The 14,938-nt window shown below is 35.5% G+C and overlaps 2 protein-coding genes and 1 long non-coding RNA gene across 4 annotated transcripts; 1 reads left to right on the top strand and 2 right to left on the bottom strand.

Moving 5' to 3' along the window:
* Positions 1-818: 818 nt before the first annotated feature.
* Positions 819-3,637, bottom strand: LOC125203985 (2-oxoglutarate (2OG) and Fe(II)-dependent oxygenase superfamily protein). The gene is made up of 12 exons (XM_048102523.2): positions 3,401-3,637; positions 3,212-3,327; positions 2,603-2,721; positions 2,463-2,526; positions 2,199-2,266; positions 1,989-2,047; positions 1,735-1,906; positions 1,608-1,627; positions 1,486-1,532; positions 1,331-1,411; positions 1,124-1,213; positions 819-1,042 (listed from the first exon to the last, which is right to left on the bottom strand). Exons 1-12 carry the CDS (start codon positions 3,432-3,434, stop codon positions 914-916), a joined length of 999 nt encoding a protein of 332 aa, XP_047958480.1. The 5' UTR covers positions 3,435-3,637; the 3' UTR covers positions 819-913.
* Positions 3,638-4,034: 397 nt separating this feature from the next.
* LOC148931551 (uncharacterized) lies at positions 4,035-5,542 on the top strand. The gene is made up of 2 exons (XR_016136034.1): positions 4,035-4,323; positions 5,355-5,542. It is a non-coding gene; the product is annotated as an uncharacterized LOC148931551 (long non-coding RNA).
* A 4,980-nt stretch (positions 5,543-10,522) lies between these two features.
* On the bottom strand, positions 10,523-13,596 carry LEJ2 (Cystathionine beta-synthase (CBS) family protein). Of its 2 annotated transcripts, XM_048099865.2 has the most exons (8): positions 13,365-13,594; positions 13,205-13,292; positions 13,068-13,132; positions 12,329-12,377; positions 11,493-11,554; positions 10,932-11,047; positions 10,774-10,831; positions 10,523-10,692 (listed from the first exon to the last, which is right to left on the bottom strand). In XM_048099865.2, exons 1-8 carry the CDS (start codon positions 13,530-13,532, stop codon positions 10,609-10,611), a joined length of 690 nt encoding a protein of 229 aa, XP_047955822.1. In that variant the 5' UTR covers positions 13,533-13,594; the 3' UTR covers positions 10,523-10,608. The 2 variants fall into 2 exon arrangements, with proteins under 2 accessions (XP_047955822.1, XP_088920434.1); XM_089064308.1 differs by lacking the exon at positions 13,068-13,132 and having other exon boundaries at positions 12,329-12,361; positions 13,365-13,596.
* Positions 13,597-14,938: the final 1,342 nt, after the last annotated feature.

The following is a 14,938-nucleotide window of genomic DNA, read 5'->3' as shown; positions in this document are numbered from 1 at the left end:
AATTCACTTATTCCTCTTTGATTTTGGCTATGGAAGTGATTGGGTGGTCTTGTGAGATGGGTCGGAATTTGTTGTCATTCTTATTATACCTATCTTCTCTAAATTTTGATGCCACAACTTGTCTTTCTCAGTGATGCTTTCTGTTTAGATACTTTCCCAGATTAAACATTATATTAAATCTAGTTGGCAATGACATTTGATTTAATTAAAGCATCATTCATTACAAGTTTAAGTTCAAGAACTTGGCAGGAGTATCTGTTAACAGAAGCCCATGTAATATTTCTGAAAATATATTTAATTTTCAGGGCAAATTTGTTCATTCAAATACAAAATCAACATACAAACATAGGGAGGTACTAGTATAACAACTAATTTTAAAGGTTATTTAATCTAGTGCTTCCATGTGGCGAAAAAAATGCAATATTATAAACACTAAAATGCAATATATATTTGTAGAAGCTATAAATGAATTTCGGCAGATTGCATTTTTCTTATATGCAGATTGCATTTTTTATTATTGAGTTTTGCATTTTAGATATTGACTGTCAAATTTGCATTTTATATATAGACGGATTGCATTTATATATGTGAAAATGCAAAACTTAACAATATAAAAATGCAATTTAGGTGAAAATGCAAAACTCAACACTATAAAATGCAATTTACCTACAACTAAAATGCAATCTGCGGAAATGCATATACAATTAAATTGCATTTTTGTGTTTAAAATATTGCATGTTTTGTGCCACATGACAGCAGCACCAGATTGGATGTACGTTGTGACTCTAAATAAGGGGCACCCTAGTATGACCCCAAAATTAGGAAATCCAAAAATCACACACCATAGATCATCAAGTCTTAAACATGAGAAGCAATGAGAATACAAATACAACACAAAATTCCGCTGCAAAAACTAGACAACAAAATTGTTGACCACTTTGCTCACCAAATGCTTCCCATAAACAGCTTCATCAAACTTTTTGGCGCCACCACTCCTCTGCACGCATATCTCCACTGGCTGTACAACGGCGTCAAAGTTTGTCTGATATAAACCATTAGAAAGATCAACTGTTACTTGTCACATATGTAGAAGAAGCTTATATATATCGGGGCGAGATTAGACCTCATAGAAGTATGCCACACAGACTCGAAATTTTGCAGACTTATTTATCACCCGATGCACAGTTGATTCGTATAGCCCATTCGTAAGTATCTGCAGCTTCCCGACATCCAGAATAAATATGCATGTGTGTGTGTGAATACGAGCTTTGCTGTGTGCTCATGTCTATGATCATCGTAATTGGTGGAAAGAGAGGTGGCCGGTATGTACCTTCAGCATGTCTCCTATATTGCAAACGAATGTGCCCGGAACAGGTTCAGCCAGTATCCAGTCCCCATCTATGTTTCTAACCTACAACTCAAAAGGCCATAACGTATTGGCTGAAAAGGGAATTTGTATTTGTTAGCAACAAGGAAAGCACGTACCTGCAGTGCAGTTATATCATCGTCTTGATTAACCAATGTTAGTAAACCTATTTAAAGCAAAAATATCAGTTTTGATTCATAAATGCGTTAAGAGATGACTGTGTAATGACCACCAACATTACCGTAGTCAGTGTGTGCTCCGCTGATTTGTTGAAGTGAGAGGGGTGGGAAATGCAGCAGCACAGAAGCATCAAACATTAGAGATGCCAGTAAGTAGAGGAGGTGAATGCAAGAGGCTCGACAACTTACCATCCGATATCATTTTTGGCATCGGGCATCTGCTTGGAGCTGGGGTGGGAGACAGAAGGATAACCAATTATGCGAAACACCCAGAACGGATCCCCTGCTATTTTACCTTCGAACATATCCAAAGGCCCGCCCAATGCCAGAGCTATTCCCCTCAATATCTTTCTTGATAAATCTGCAATAATGCAACTCATCTACGTCGTTCATTGCAGACACAAAACAGGTATCAAGATGCACAAATTTTACCGATTTATCACCTGTGCAACGACTGACATAGTCCTCCATTAAATTTTTAAAACGTGGAGGATCACTCGGCCTGCAAATAGGAATAGATTCAGCAAAGCACACACCAAACAAATTTCATCTTCCATCAGTTACTACCATAACTAATTCGACCATTCATTTTGAGATGATTGAAACTCAGATAAAACGAGATACATTAAGTTTCGCTAGATGCAAATAGCTACCATTTATTACATCCTTCCATAACCTCACCAAGGCCTCCATACATTCCAGGTTCCACTTCTTTGTAGCACTGTGTTTTTCAGAATCAACAATACAAAATATAAGTGCAAAACATGTAAAGGATGCAAAACAAGTGCCATGATTTGAAATATGAAAATGCTGTGAAAATGCCTCCTAAAATGATATGCTGATAGGAAACTACATTATCACTAAGATACTAAAGCAGCAATAATCAATGGTGGAACATGAATCCAGACCAAACCTACATCAATAGCTTCATGCATGTCGGGAACGCCTTTGGTAATATTCTCTCCGACCCGTTGGTATCCTCTGCATTCATCGACATTCTTAGTTAGAAAACCACATCAATTACAACAACTGTGGCAATTACATGCTTCAGAGACACCTGTATCCAGTTGCTGGAGAGAGTTTTATTTTGAGTTTCTCTTCGTATGGCAAATCGAAAAACTGGCGAGATATACTTCTAATTTCTTTCAAAACAGAATCCGGAATCCCATGCCCCTTCTGCATAAACAGTAAAATAACACTCTTAGAAACACCGCTTTTTTAAATTTTTCTTCAAATTTAAATTCGTCCCATAAAAATAAAGACACTTTCCTTTTTTGTTCGCCTCGTAAAAATATCTCATTTCCAAATGTTCTCCCTAACTCATTATCCATAATTCCATATACATCAATTTATTTACAACTCATATCACTAGGACCCACCATTAAACACTAATAATAATAATGTGGGTCCCACTATCCACTGACACTATTTAAATTTTTAACTACTCTTCTCCTCATCTTTTTTACTTCACCAATTATGCATTAATTCTCGTGTTATCCCAAATGTCTTTATTTTTTTTTGGAACGGAGGGAGTAAGAAATAAGGAAGAAACACATATCAATTTAACTTTGTAATTATCGCAACATCTCAATTGAAAAACATTGACATACACACAAACTGGCATGAATTCCACAGAAAAAAAAAAGAAGAAAAAGGATACAATTACCACATAAAAGAAGCCAGCTTCTCTGCAAGCTTTATCCAACTGTTGAACAACTTCTGCTACTCTTTCATCTCGGGTCGGGTTCGGGTCATCCCATTTCTCCACTAGCGGACTAATATCTGTTACAATTGGGGAAAATCCATCAATAAAACTGTAGCAATTCGGGAATTAAGCTGCTATTAGTAGTATTACCGATCAAAGGAATAGATATGAAGTCGGTAGCCATGGCCGCAGCTCTCAATTCATCCAAAACCAATGTCTTCTTCTTGTTTGTTTCATTCCCTTTGTTTTTGTATGTGCAGCAGCAAGACAACAAAAGGGAAAGAGTTACATCAATTATTTTATAGATTTATTTATGATTTATCCTAGTTTAGTGAATGATGTGCAAGTGGAAAATAAAGTGTCATATCTATATGTTTCAATCCCATCACAAAGAGTATATCATATTGGGAATCCAGATAATATTTATCATAGTTTAGTGAATCAGATGTAAGTGGAAAATAAAGTGTCATATATCTATTTCAATCCCACTCCCATCACAAGGACTTACTCCCTCCTTTCTGGCCGATTTTTTTTTTTTCCTTTTTCATCTTATAAAAACAGTTTATATTAAAAAAAATTGTCATTCTTAACTTTATGGCATCCACTAGGGGTAAGCAAAAAAACCGAAACCCGAATATCCGAACCGATCCAAACCGAAAATTTGAAATTCGGTTCGGATGTAAAAAAAAATTGAAAAACCCAAAAACCGAATTATATTTAATATATTAATTATTTATATATATATATATATATATATAAAGAATACTTAAAACTCGAAATTCATTCCGCCTCCATTCTTTATCTCCACTCTCTAAACCTAAAATTCTCCATCTCCAATCCTCCCAAGTACAAATCGGCGGCTATCTCCTCCAGATTCCAGCCCGTCGCCGCCTCTGCCCTACAACCGTGCTCCAGTTCGTTGCCTCCGCCCTACAGCCGTGCTTCAGTTCGCTGCCTCCCGTCCCCACTTCGTCGCCTCTCCACCCGACCATTCGTCACCTCCGCCCTTTAGCCATCCACACCGTCTCCAGGAAGCTAGGTACAAATTCAGACTTATGTTTATGCTTTAAATGGTAAGATGTCCATGCCCAGTTTTAAAATTTTGATATTGAGCTATATAGTTTAAATATTGTTACTTTATTAGATGATGAAATTGTTTGTTGTAATTTTAATATGTTGAAATTGAGTGTAATTTTCTCCAATTTACTGATGTCATATGGACATATGGTCAAATTGAGCATTTTCCCTCTACTGTCATTAGCATTTTCAATAATACTCCCTCCGTCCAGCAATAGAAGTCCCGTTTTTCCGTTTTGGGACGTCCGGGAATAGGAGTCCCGGTTCTACTTACCATATTTGGACAATTTAATTACCCTCCCCCTTCTCACTAATTTACACAATTGCCATAAAAAACACCCCCCACCCAACTTAATTTCACTCTCTCACCCTCATTCTCTCCCTCATTCTCTCCCTCATTCTCTCTCACTCTCGTCTCACTATCCCAATCGCCGGCCTCCTCCTCCTCCTCCCAATCGCCGCCGCCGCCTCCTCCTCCCAATCGCCACCGTCGCCACCGCCTCCTCCTCCCAATCGCCGCCGCTGCCTACTCCTCCTCCTCCTCCCAAACGCCGCCTCCTCCTCTTCCCCAGTACACTCTGAAACCCTAACCCCCTTCTATGGGTTAAGATTCGGATTTCGGACCAGATCTGAAAGCTATGCCATGGATGGTGGTTGATTTGAAATTTTGGTTCAGATTTGGAGCAGATTTCCACTCATTTTGCTAGTAATGGAAGACATTTTGTTTAAGTTGAGGGTTTTTTTAAATTCAGTTTTTAATTTATGTCCATGAATATTGGCAGCTTGAAATTAAAAATTTCATTATGTGTTGGGTTCATTGAAATGGTATGCAATGCCAAAAAAAAATTTGGCAGCTTCTTTTTCAATCTTGAATGCAAGATGAAGCAAAAATGTTTAACAATCCCAAATTCCACTATCACACACCATTTATTACACACTCCAAAACTTTCTTAAAACTCGTGCTTTGGAGAAATGTGACTACTATTGCTGGACGGAGGGAGTATTTCTTAATGTGTCTTCTTTGCAGGTGTTGAATATTTGGAAGTTTGAGCAAGAAAAGTTACGAAGGCTTTAGATCTAGAAAGGAACTTGCAGCTCCATTTGTTAATCATGTTGCCTACATATTTATGTAATTTAATTTTTGTTGATGGTGATGCTGTAGCTTAAATATTTTTGTTGGTTGAGATGTTAATCATGCCATGGTTTTACTTTGAATGCTTGGTCTTAATTTCGGTTTTTCGGGTATTGGTTTTCGGTTTTTTGGTTTTTTTAAATATAATATAATTTCGGTTTTTCGGTTTAATTTGGGTTTTATAGTTCGGTTTTCGGTTTTTCGGTTTTCGGTTTTTCGGATTTCGGTTTCGGTTCGATTTTAATTTTCACCTAAATTCGGTTTTTCGGGTTCGGTTCGGTTTGGACGAAAAACCGAACTGAAACCCGAATGCTCACCCCTAGCATCCACCATCCACTGCATTATTTCAATCATATTTTCTCCTTTTACTTTTACTTTATTAATTATGCATTAAAATTTGTATCCATCTCCAATTAACTTATTTTCACCGGATGGAGGAAGTATATCATATGAATATCTTTATTCAATCATGTAAAATATTTAGAAAACTACCTCATCGCAATTACTATGACATGGATAATTTCAATATTCATTCCATCTTTTATATTGATATAAAAAAATTAAAAGTTTACTGAGTAGTATTCACTCTATTTCTCTTTTTTTTCATTTGGTGCGTCTCACAAAATTTACTTTATATTTTTTGAAATTTTTCTCTTATAAGATAGACCTTATACTAAACTCAAAATATTTTAATTACCTTTTATTTATATTTCTCTTACTTTATTAATTTCACATTAAAACTAGTACATTCTCAAAATTTATATTTTTAGGAGATGGAAAAAGTACAAAAAATTTCATTCATATTTTATTTTAATTCATTCCATCAATTATATATAGACGACATCAAATCTTTGTCTGCATAAAATATGAAGAATTTTATATTGGTATAAAAATTTCATCATTATTTCATGTTCGTATAAAAACTTAATCATAGTTTTATATTTTGACATAACGTAGGCAAAAAGTTACTAGTGTTAAAACATATACTCCTTAAATACAATTTCATCAAAGTCATACTCGCTAAGAGCACTCCCAATGCAGGCGGCGTTAAAAACCGGCGTTTTATCGCCGGTTATCGCCGAAAATTCGCCGGCAATGGGGAGAAATAGGCGTTTTTTCCGGCGTTAATTCGGTAGAATTAACGCCGGTTCCCGAAAAAACCCCAATTTATCGCCGAGTGAACGCCGGCCACTGTAGACGCGTTCGGCGTATTTTCGGCGTTTTTTTTTTCTTTAATACCCAACGGCTATTTTTACTCCCCTATATATAATTCCTCCTCCTCCATTCATCACACACAATCTTCATTTTCTCAATCTTCTATATTCAATCTTCAAAATTATGAGTTCGAATAGGAAAAATTCCCGAAAAGGTAAAGGCAAAGAGTCGAGTTCGCAAAATCCCAACCCCACTGATGAAGAAAATCAGCAGTGGATGGCCTCGTTGTTGTCGCTGAGTTCTCCTCCAGGCCAATATCCATATGCGGATCCGTCCCCATTGCAGACTCCCTCTGGTCGACCATCCAAAATATGAAGATCCTGCTGGGTCTCCCGCCGGACGCCCCTCCCTCTTAGTTTTTTAAATCTTTGTTTTTTATGGAAAATATAATACAACGATGAATTGTTCATTATAAATCTATTTATTAAACACATTTGTAGGAAAAATTAAACAATATTAAAAATGATGATGTAAAAATGAAATGTTGAGTTAGGGAGAAATAAGAGAGAAATAAGGGAGAAACCATTGGAGCAGTTGGCTAAAAGTTGGCTAAAAACTGGGGATAAATTTTGGTGCTAATGTGGCGCTGATGTGGCAGGAGTTAGGGAGAAATAAGGGAGAGCATTGAGAGTGCTCTAAATCTCATAAAAATAGACTACTTTTGAAACAGCACGAGTTTTAATTATCACTCATATTCTCTCACCACTTAACTCAATAATACTACCACCTTTGTCCATGAAAAGTATGAATTATTTCCTTATCAATTCGTCCCTGAAAAGTATGAAATTTCTAATTTTGAAATAATTAAACAACGCATTACTCCTACAAATCATTTTCTTTACAACTTTTGTCATTACATTCCCCTACTAATGATGTGGAGCCAACTCTCCACTAACACCACTTACTCTACTCTTTAACTTTTTCTCTCTAAATTTACCAATTATACAATAAAACTTGTGCTGAACCGAATGTTCATACTTTTCAAGGATGAAGAGAGTATTTTTTTCAAAATCTCGTGCCCAAAACAAATCAATCACTTATAGTGTAACGAAGTGAGTATATAATATTACTCTCCTTGTTCCATTAGTGTTGCAGGCTTTTATTTGGACACAAATATTAAAAATAAATATGTAGTAAGTAATACTCCTTCCGGCCGCGAATAGGAGTCCCGTTTTTTCATTTTAGTCCGTTCGCGAATAAGAGTCCTAGTTCACTTTTACCATAAATGATAATAGGCCCACACCTTCAATTAACTATTCCACTCACATTTCAATTAAAACTAGGGATATTGGCACCTAATATCATGGAACTTTCAAAAAGTTGAGTTTTTCCCACAAACTTTGAAATTGGCAAATAATATCACGAACTTTACCCTGGAGTTTGTTATTTCCCACCAATGAAAAAATTCAGGCAAATAATTTTATTTTACGAATTTATTTTTGTAATTTCTCGACAACAACTTCGAGAGCTTCAAGTTTTTCAATCTTTGAAGATAGTTTTTCTTGGAGGAAATAACAAACTCGGGTTAAAGTTTGCGATATTATTTGTCAATTTCAAAGTTCGTGGGAAAACCCAACTTTTTGAAAGTTCCATGATATTAGGTGTCAATATCCCTTAAAACTAATATATACAAGTGAAACACTTATTCTACTAACTTTTTTCCACCCATTTTTCTTAACATTTTTTAAAACTCGTATTGCCAACAAATGGGACTCCTAATGACATAAGGAGGGTGTATGAAACAAGAACAAAGTATGAGAACTATGAGAAAATAAAATATACTGGAAAGTAAAATAAAATAAAAATTAAGTGTACAATTTTGCAAAATAAATTTTTGACTCTAACTCTAATAGGATGGAAGGATTACCATTTTTTTTGGGAATTACATTGTTTTCATAGTTCATTAGATCATCAACAACCGTGCTCTTAGCTAAGAGTACGAGTGTGGACCCAGTCCCACTTTAATAGTACATTTATTTCGATGCTCTTAGCTAAGGTACAACACCCCTAACCGTGCTCTTCTCCAAGAGCATCCTCTTCACTACACTATTCTATTATCAATTTTAAAATTACATTTACTAAACATTTTTTTAATCATTAAAAAAACCTAAAATACCGTTACAAAATCCTAAAAATTCAAAATTACATAATTAAAATCTTAAAAATTTAAAAGTACATTCTAAATAAAATTTCATAATTTAAATTATAAAAACTAACAACACATATTCTTTGTTCGGACAGATTAAAACTATTCCTCCAGTCGCAACGACGACGCATACCTAATTGTTCAATCATCCGGTCATGCGCAGCTAGTTGTAGTGTATTAATCCGGGACGTGTCAATGTTGATAGCAGTCTGCAAATACCTGAATAACGTGTTCACGTTAGGAGGGAAGGGGCATGTGGAGTTATGGGGGGTGGTTGGGCTTGGCTCTGTGCGCAGCGGCAGCTAGCCTTCGCCTTCTTCATCCCTTCAGGACGACGTAGCGAACTGCTTGGACCGACGTCCCTTCTTAGCCACCCGGAATGCCCGAGCCTTGGGTAGGAGGAGCCGACGAAAACCCGCATCCGGCAACGGGGTAGACGTCGAACTGCCGAACCATTAGTTCCAACTGCCGGGGGTGTTTGGATATTGTTGGCCAGACATATTAGCAATACTTTAGAGAGAAACTGAGACTATGAGAAGAGTTGTTTGGTGGGATTTTTTGGAATGAAATTGGATGCATTTATAGATGAAAAATGTGAATTTTGGAGGTAAAAATGAAAAAATAAATTATAAGTGGGGAAAAAACAGATATATTATTTTAGGAAATGGGAAATATTGCTCGCTCAGACGTGCGAGCAAGTCCGTGCCAACGGCACGCGTCCAACGGCGAGCAAGCGCGGGGCCATGCTCTTATGTTACAAACCCAAATGCAGTTAAAAATCTAATTGTCGTTAATAGGCTTATGGTACAATACAATTAATAGTACATAATAAATAATTTTGAGTTTAAAAACTATTTATAAAAATTCAGTATATAATAATAATAATAATAATAATAATAATAATAATAATAATAATAATAATAATAATAATAATAATAATAATAATAATAACAACAACAACAACAACAATAATAATAATAATAATAATAATAATAATAATAATGTGTAAATACGAGTTTAAAACCTTATTTGATCATTATAACACGTTACCAATTCAACTCGCCCAAATACATTTGTATTACACTTCGTGCTGATCAGCAATGCATTAGGTGTTGTAGTACTACAGTAGTTAAATAAACAATAAAATTTAAAAACTGCAACACTATGTGCTATTGAAACCCAGAATTTTTACCTCCAGCCACTACCATTAGGCTACGAATTGCACAAAATAATTTTGTCAATTATTAATATACTTAGTGCATGTCTGTAGACATGTTAAGGTAACACAAGATAATAGAAGTAAGACGGGGTTTAAGATAAAGATGGGGGCCTCGATCTTTTCTACCGAACAGTCAAATAAGTACATATAACTCATATATCTTGTCACTGATGTTTGGTGAAGCACTTAGTATAATGTTGTATATAACGAAGTTAATTAAGACATGTGTTCATAATGCATTGATGGGTCTACTTATAATGCATTCGCTGAAGTATATAGTGCACAAAATAAAGAAATAGGATGAATAAAAAGGAACATATACTATTGGAAAAAGCTGCATACATCAAATCAATTATAAATTCTAGAAGATATTAAACATGGACTATGGACTACTATTAAGTACTGACTATAGATCTTTCAATTGAATTGTGCAGATTCATTCTTACGCAGATGATTTCCAGAGTATATATATAGAGAGAGGGGTAATGTCATCGATCAAAAAGTTTTATTAATTTTGAGATAATATTTGCTTAGTTCACATTGTTTAGTGGTAACACACCTCTCTAGATTTATGCCGTTGTGGTTGCTTTTTCAGTGGCTCGTTTGAGTTGCAAAGCAGCCCTGACAACATTTCCTCTAGTGATAATCCCCAGCTGCAAAATTGAACTATTTAATTCAAACTTGTGTACATCAATCCCACAAGAAAACTAAGAAAAGGAATTTCATGTTCTTACCAGTCTGCCGTCATCATCCACGACAGGGAGGCGACGGTATTTCGTCCTCAGTAGCACTCTGAACATTAACAACAAAACGTGTCTTAAAAATTTGAGTTGCCATTCGCAAAATAAAACTAGAAACATCAAATATGCTTGCCAGAATGAAACACTAGTACCTTGCAGCATCCTCCAGATTGGTGGATTCGCCAACCACAACTGGTGCTGGAGTCATCAGATCACCCACAACTTGTCCGTTGGTTTTCGTAAGCAAGTTTTGTACTTCCTTGAAAGTCTGCAAAACTTGTCCAGAATAAGAGACTGTACCAATATACGAAAATCGGTACCATCAGCACTAAATGAACTACATAGAAACTCACGTAATTGCAGATAACGTATAAGATCGTTCAGACCTCAATTACGACTCTTTCTGCATCTGGTTTTCGAGATGCGAATGCAAAAACAAACTACCAAGCTGTTTGATTTCATTTTGTTGAAAACTTACAATGCTATTTCCTGCATTTCTAGTGTTGAAAGTATCTTCAGCATATTTTCCGTAAACTCGGAATCTTATAATTAATTATGGTCATGTTACTTGCATAGTTGTATGAATAAACTTCATACCCTACTGGCAGCAGAGGTTGGTGTGAAAGATGCCAATAAAACCCATATGAAAAAGTATCATGGAAGGAAAGAAGTTTGACTGTACAAGAATAACAAGACATGAAGAAAAATCTTACTCTCCAAGTGCTGTCAACTTCAGGAAACATGCCTACATCAGTCCTTTGACTCCTTTCAGTACCTGATGGTGATAATCGAACATTTTTCTAATATTAATAATGAAGTTACTGATTTTCTCAGTCTATAAGCAAGAGAAGAAGAAATGTTTGGAGACACAGGTACATATCCATCTATATGGACACAAACTAATAGAGAGCATATATTTTATTCAAAGAACTCTTTTTCAGTGTAATGCTTGATTCAGTCCAGGGTTCTCTATGATAGAGCTTCACTTTTTACTACTCCCTCCGTCCCGCTTAAGATGACACGTTTTCCTTTTTAGTTTGTCCCAACTAAGATGACACATTTCCTTTTTTGGTAACTTTCTCTCTCCAATTAATACACTCAACCACTTTTTCTCACTCATATTAAAATATCCATCTATCTTCATCTCTCTACTTTAATACCTATACCCACATTCTCTCTCTCCAATTAAACACTTTAACCAATAACTCCTAAAATCCCGTGCCGGCTAAGCAATGTGCCATCTTAGCCGGGACGGAGGGAGTATTAATTATCAATTTTACTTCTTAGTTGTCATGCATTTCATGGTGATAAAAATACATAGCAGCAGAAACAAAAAACACACATTATAAATCATTTCTACTTCTTATATCCATCTTTGCAACATATACACATGAGTGAACCCACAATATTTCCAGGTGATAATCATGGCTTGCCCAAAGAAAACAAAACTTTGCAATAATGAATTCGAAAGATTCAACTTAATTTTGAGAGAATAAAAAATGTAAATTGGGCATGTGTATCATTACGATTAGGAAACGAGGAGATAAACCTGAGACTGAATCCAGTGCCAATAAATCATAGTCTGAGACAAGACCAACCTGCAGAACAGATGAATAAAACATGCATAGTCTTCAGAATCCCATTTCAGCATAAACGGCATCTAAATAAATCCCAAATCACCTTATTCTAACAAATAGTACATCACATTATGACAAACTTTTACTGCTTGATGACATATGAGATCATGCTGCAGCTACAGTACCAGTCACTTCAAAGTTCAAATTACAATTGTGCTGATTAGAACAAAAAAATTGCGCTGTGTATTTTACTCTAAATCTGCACCTTGTAATTAAAATTTCACCACTCTATTAGTTGAAGCATCTTCATTTATGCTTCTTGGTGAAGCACTGAGGCGCCCGTGCTACGCCTGCGTTACATGCCACACTCGCCCAACACAGACTGAAACGACTAGGTGTGCGCATGCGTTGTGAATCCTTTTCTTTTTCTTTTTCTTTTTTTCTCTTCTTGTGCTGTTTCCTTTTTTATTCCTTTCTACTATTTCCTTTTGTTTCCGACTGTGTTCCCTCTTTCTAAAATGTAATGTGAGTCTAAGTCCGTTTTTATCACAATCATTCTTCAAATCTCATATTTATACATCTTTTTTCATCTTCATTAATCTTTTTTTAGCTTCACATAACTAAGCCATTGATTCGCTATTGAATTATATCGAACAGAATTCTAGGAGATGCAAAATCAAATCAGAAAAGGTGAGAGAAGCAAAAACTCACCAATTTCCAGTCATCATCAATCACAGGAAAACCGGTTATCCTGTTCTCGACGAGCATTTGTAATGCTGTTGACAAGCATCAAAATTGAATCCATCTCAAATCAAATCTGAATGGAGATAGAATATAGGAGTACATACCTTGTTCAACAGTTGTGGTGGACTTGACCACATGAAGATCCTCTTTCCTGGTCATAAAATCACCGACTCTATAAACTCCATTTCGTGGCTGCAGGAAACAGAATTAATGTAGAGCTGTGGAATAAGGTAAGTGCATAAATAAGGATGCATTAAGAATTACAGGAAGAGAGTTAGAATTGAAGGTCGACGCGACGGCAAAAACGGAGGGAATGTGCGGTTTGGGGCAGGGCCGGAATAAGAAGCGGGAGGGGATCGGTGGCACGGAGGAGGTCGGACTCGGAGGGAGGAGAAACAGAGGGAGGACTTCCAACCGTGATATGGAGCTCATTTTGGTTGCGCCAGCAAAATGACGGACACTTCGAGAACCAAACAATATAATGCGCAGATCAAATTTTTTTGTTGTTTTCTTTGGACAAATAGTCATACTTTTGGATTTGTGTATGGCAAATCATAGATTGGGCGGCAATGTTTGGAATCTAACTATCCCACTTCCCACCAAATATGAAATATGAGTAATTGTTTTTTGCTATGCTAATTTTATATACTAATTTTATATACTGTTATTTTGCAAGTTAAATAGAAAGATAATGAGGTAAAAGTAAATAAAACAATTGTTGATGTTATTTTTATTTTTAAATATATATTATTACTCAGGCCTAAACCTTTAAAAAATAATCTCGTGTATCAAAATTTTCTTCTATAAAATGATTTAAAATTTTAGATATTTTTTTATTCTTAGTTTTAGAATCATATAAAATCTTTAAATTTTCATAGTTTTCTTCAATAATAATTGGAGAGAAGCATTTCATCTCGGCCAACTACAACATAGACAAAGATAAATCAATCAATTTGGTTTAAAGCTTATTTTCGTGTCATTATTTTGATATTGTACTGGGGTTTGGTGCCCCTGCACAGCATAAGACATGCATAAACGAATAAATTATGCATACAGATCTATTTGACTTACTATCGGATCAATTACGCACATGTTAAACCATCAATTGCATGCTAGAACACACATAAATTCACGTAAAAGGAATTAAGACCTAAAACATGAATTTTCTACGGTTTAGAATTACCGATCTGATTCTCCAAATAATCATTGATTGCTTGCGCCATCTCCACGTGATGTTTTTCATACTCAACCATGATGCACTTTTTATTAGCGCTATAAATACCTACAAGTATACAGAGTATGAATAGTATAGCTAAAGTTCAGTACCGTATATCGATCACGGGGACAATAATAACAAACTGGCTACCTTCTACTAAGCTTCTTTCACTATTTGAAAAACTGAAAGTTTTGGGAATTTTTTTAACTAAAAACAGTTTGATAGCAAATAAACAACTAATTGCAAATAATTAAAGAGATGAGATATGAGAGATAAGAGAATTCCAGGGATGTGCGTTCACAGTTATGGTTATACAAATTCCAACTACAATACCCTAGCACATGTTATACTTCGATAGAACGAGTCACATAAGTTTTGTCCATGTGGCACAAGCGTAGATTACTAACGCTAAGGTTGTCAATCCTAGATCTGTAACTCCCAAAAGATCCTAAGACCCTTATAAAGTCCTCACTCTCTATAAACAGTGTCGTTTTAAGAGAAGCTAATTGTAGTGTCTACTAAGTGGATCTAACTCGTCAACCTCATCTCACAATTATGTAGCAAGTTATATTAAATCATCACCGAATGTGTCACTCAAACGTGAAGTATTATCCAACAACTT

The sequence above is a fragment of the Salvia hispanica genome, chromosome 2 (genome assembly GCF_029641045.1).
Source record: "Salvia hispanica isolate PSC_SH4W2 chromosome 2, Shi_PSC_v1, whole genome shotgun sequence".
NCBI lineage: Eukaryota > Viridiplantae > Streptophyta > Magnoliopsida > Lamiales > Lamiaceae > Salvia > Salvia hispanica.
The sequence above is the reverse complement of the archived record's forward strand: the minus strand, read 5'-3'. Positions and strand labels throughout refer to the sequence as shown.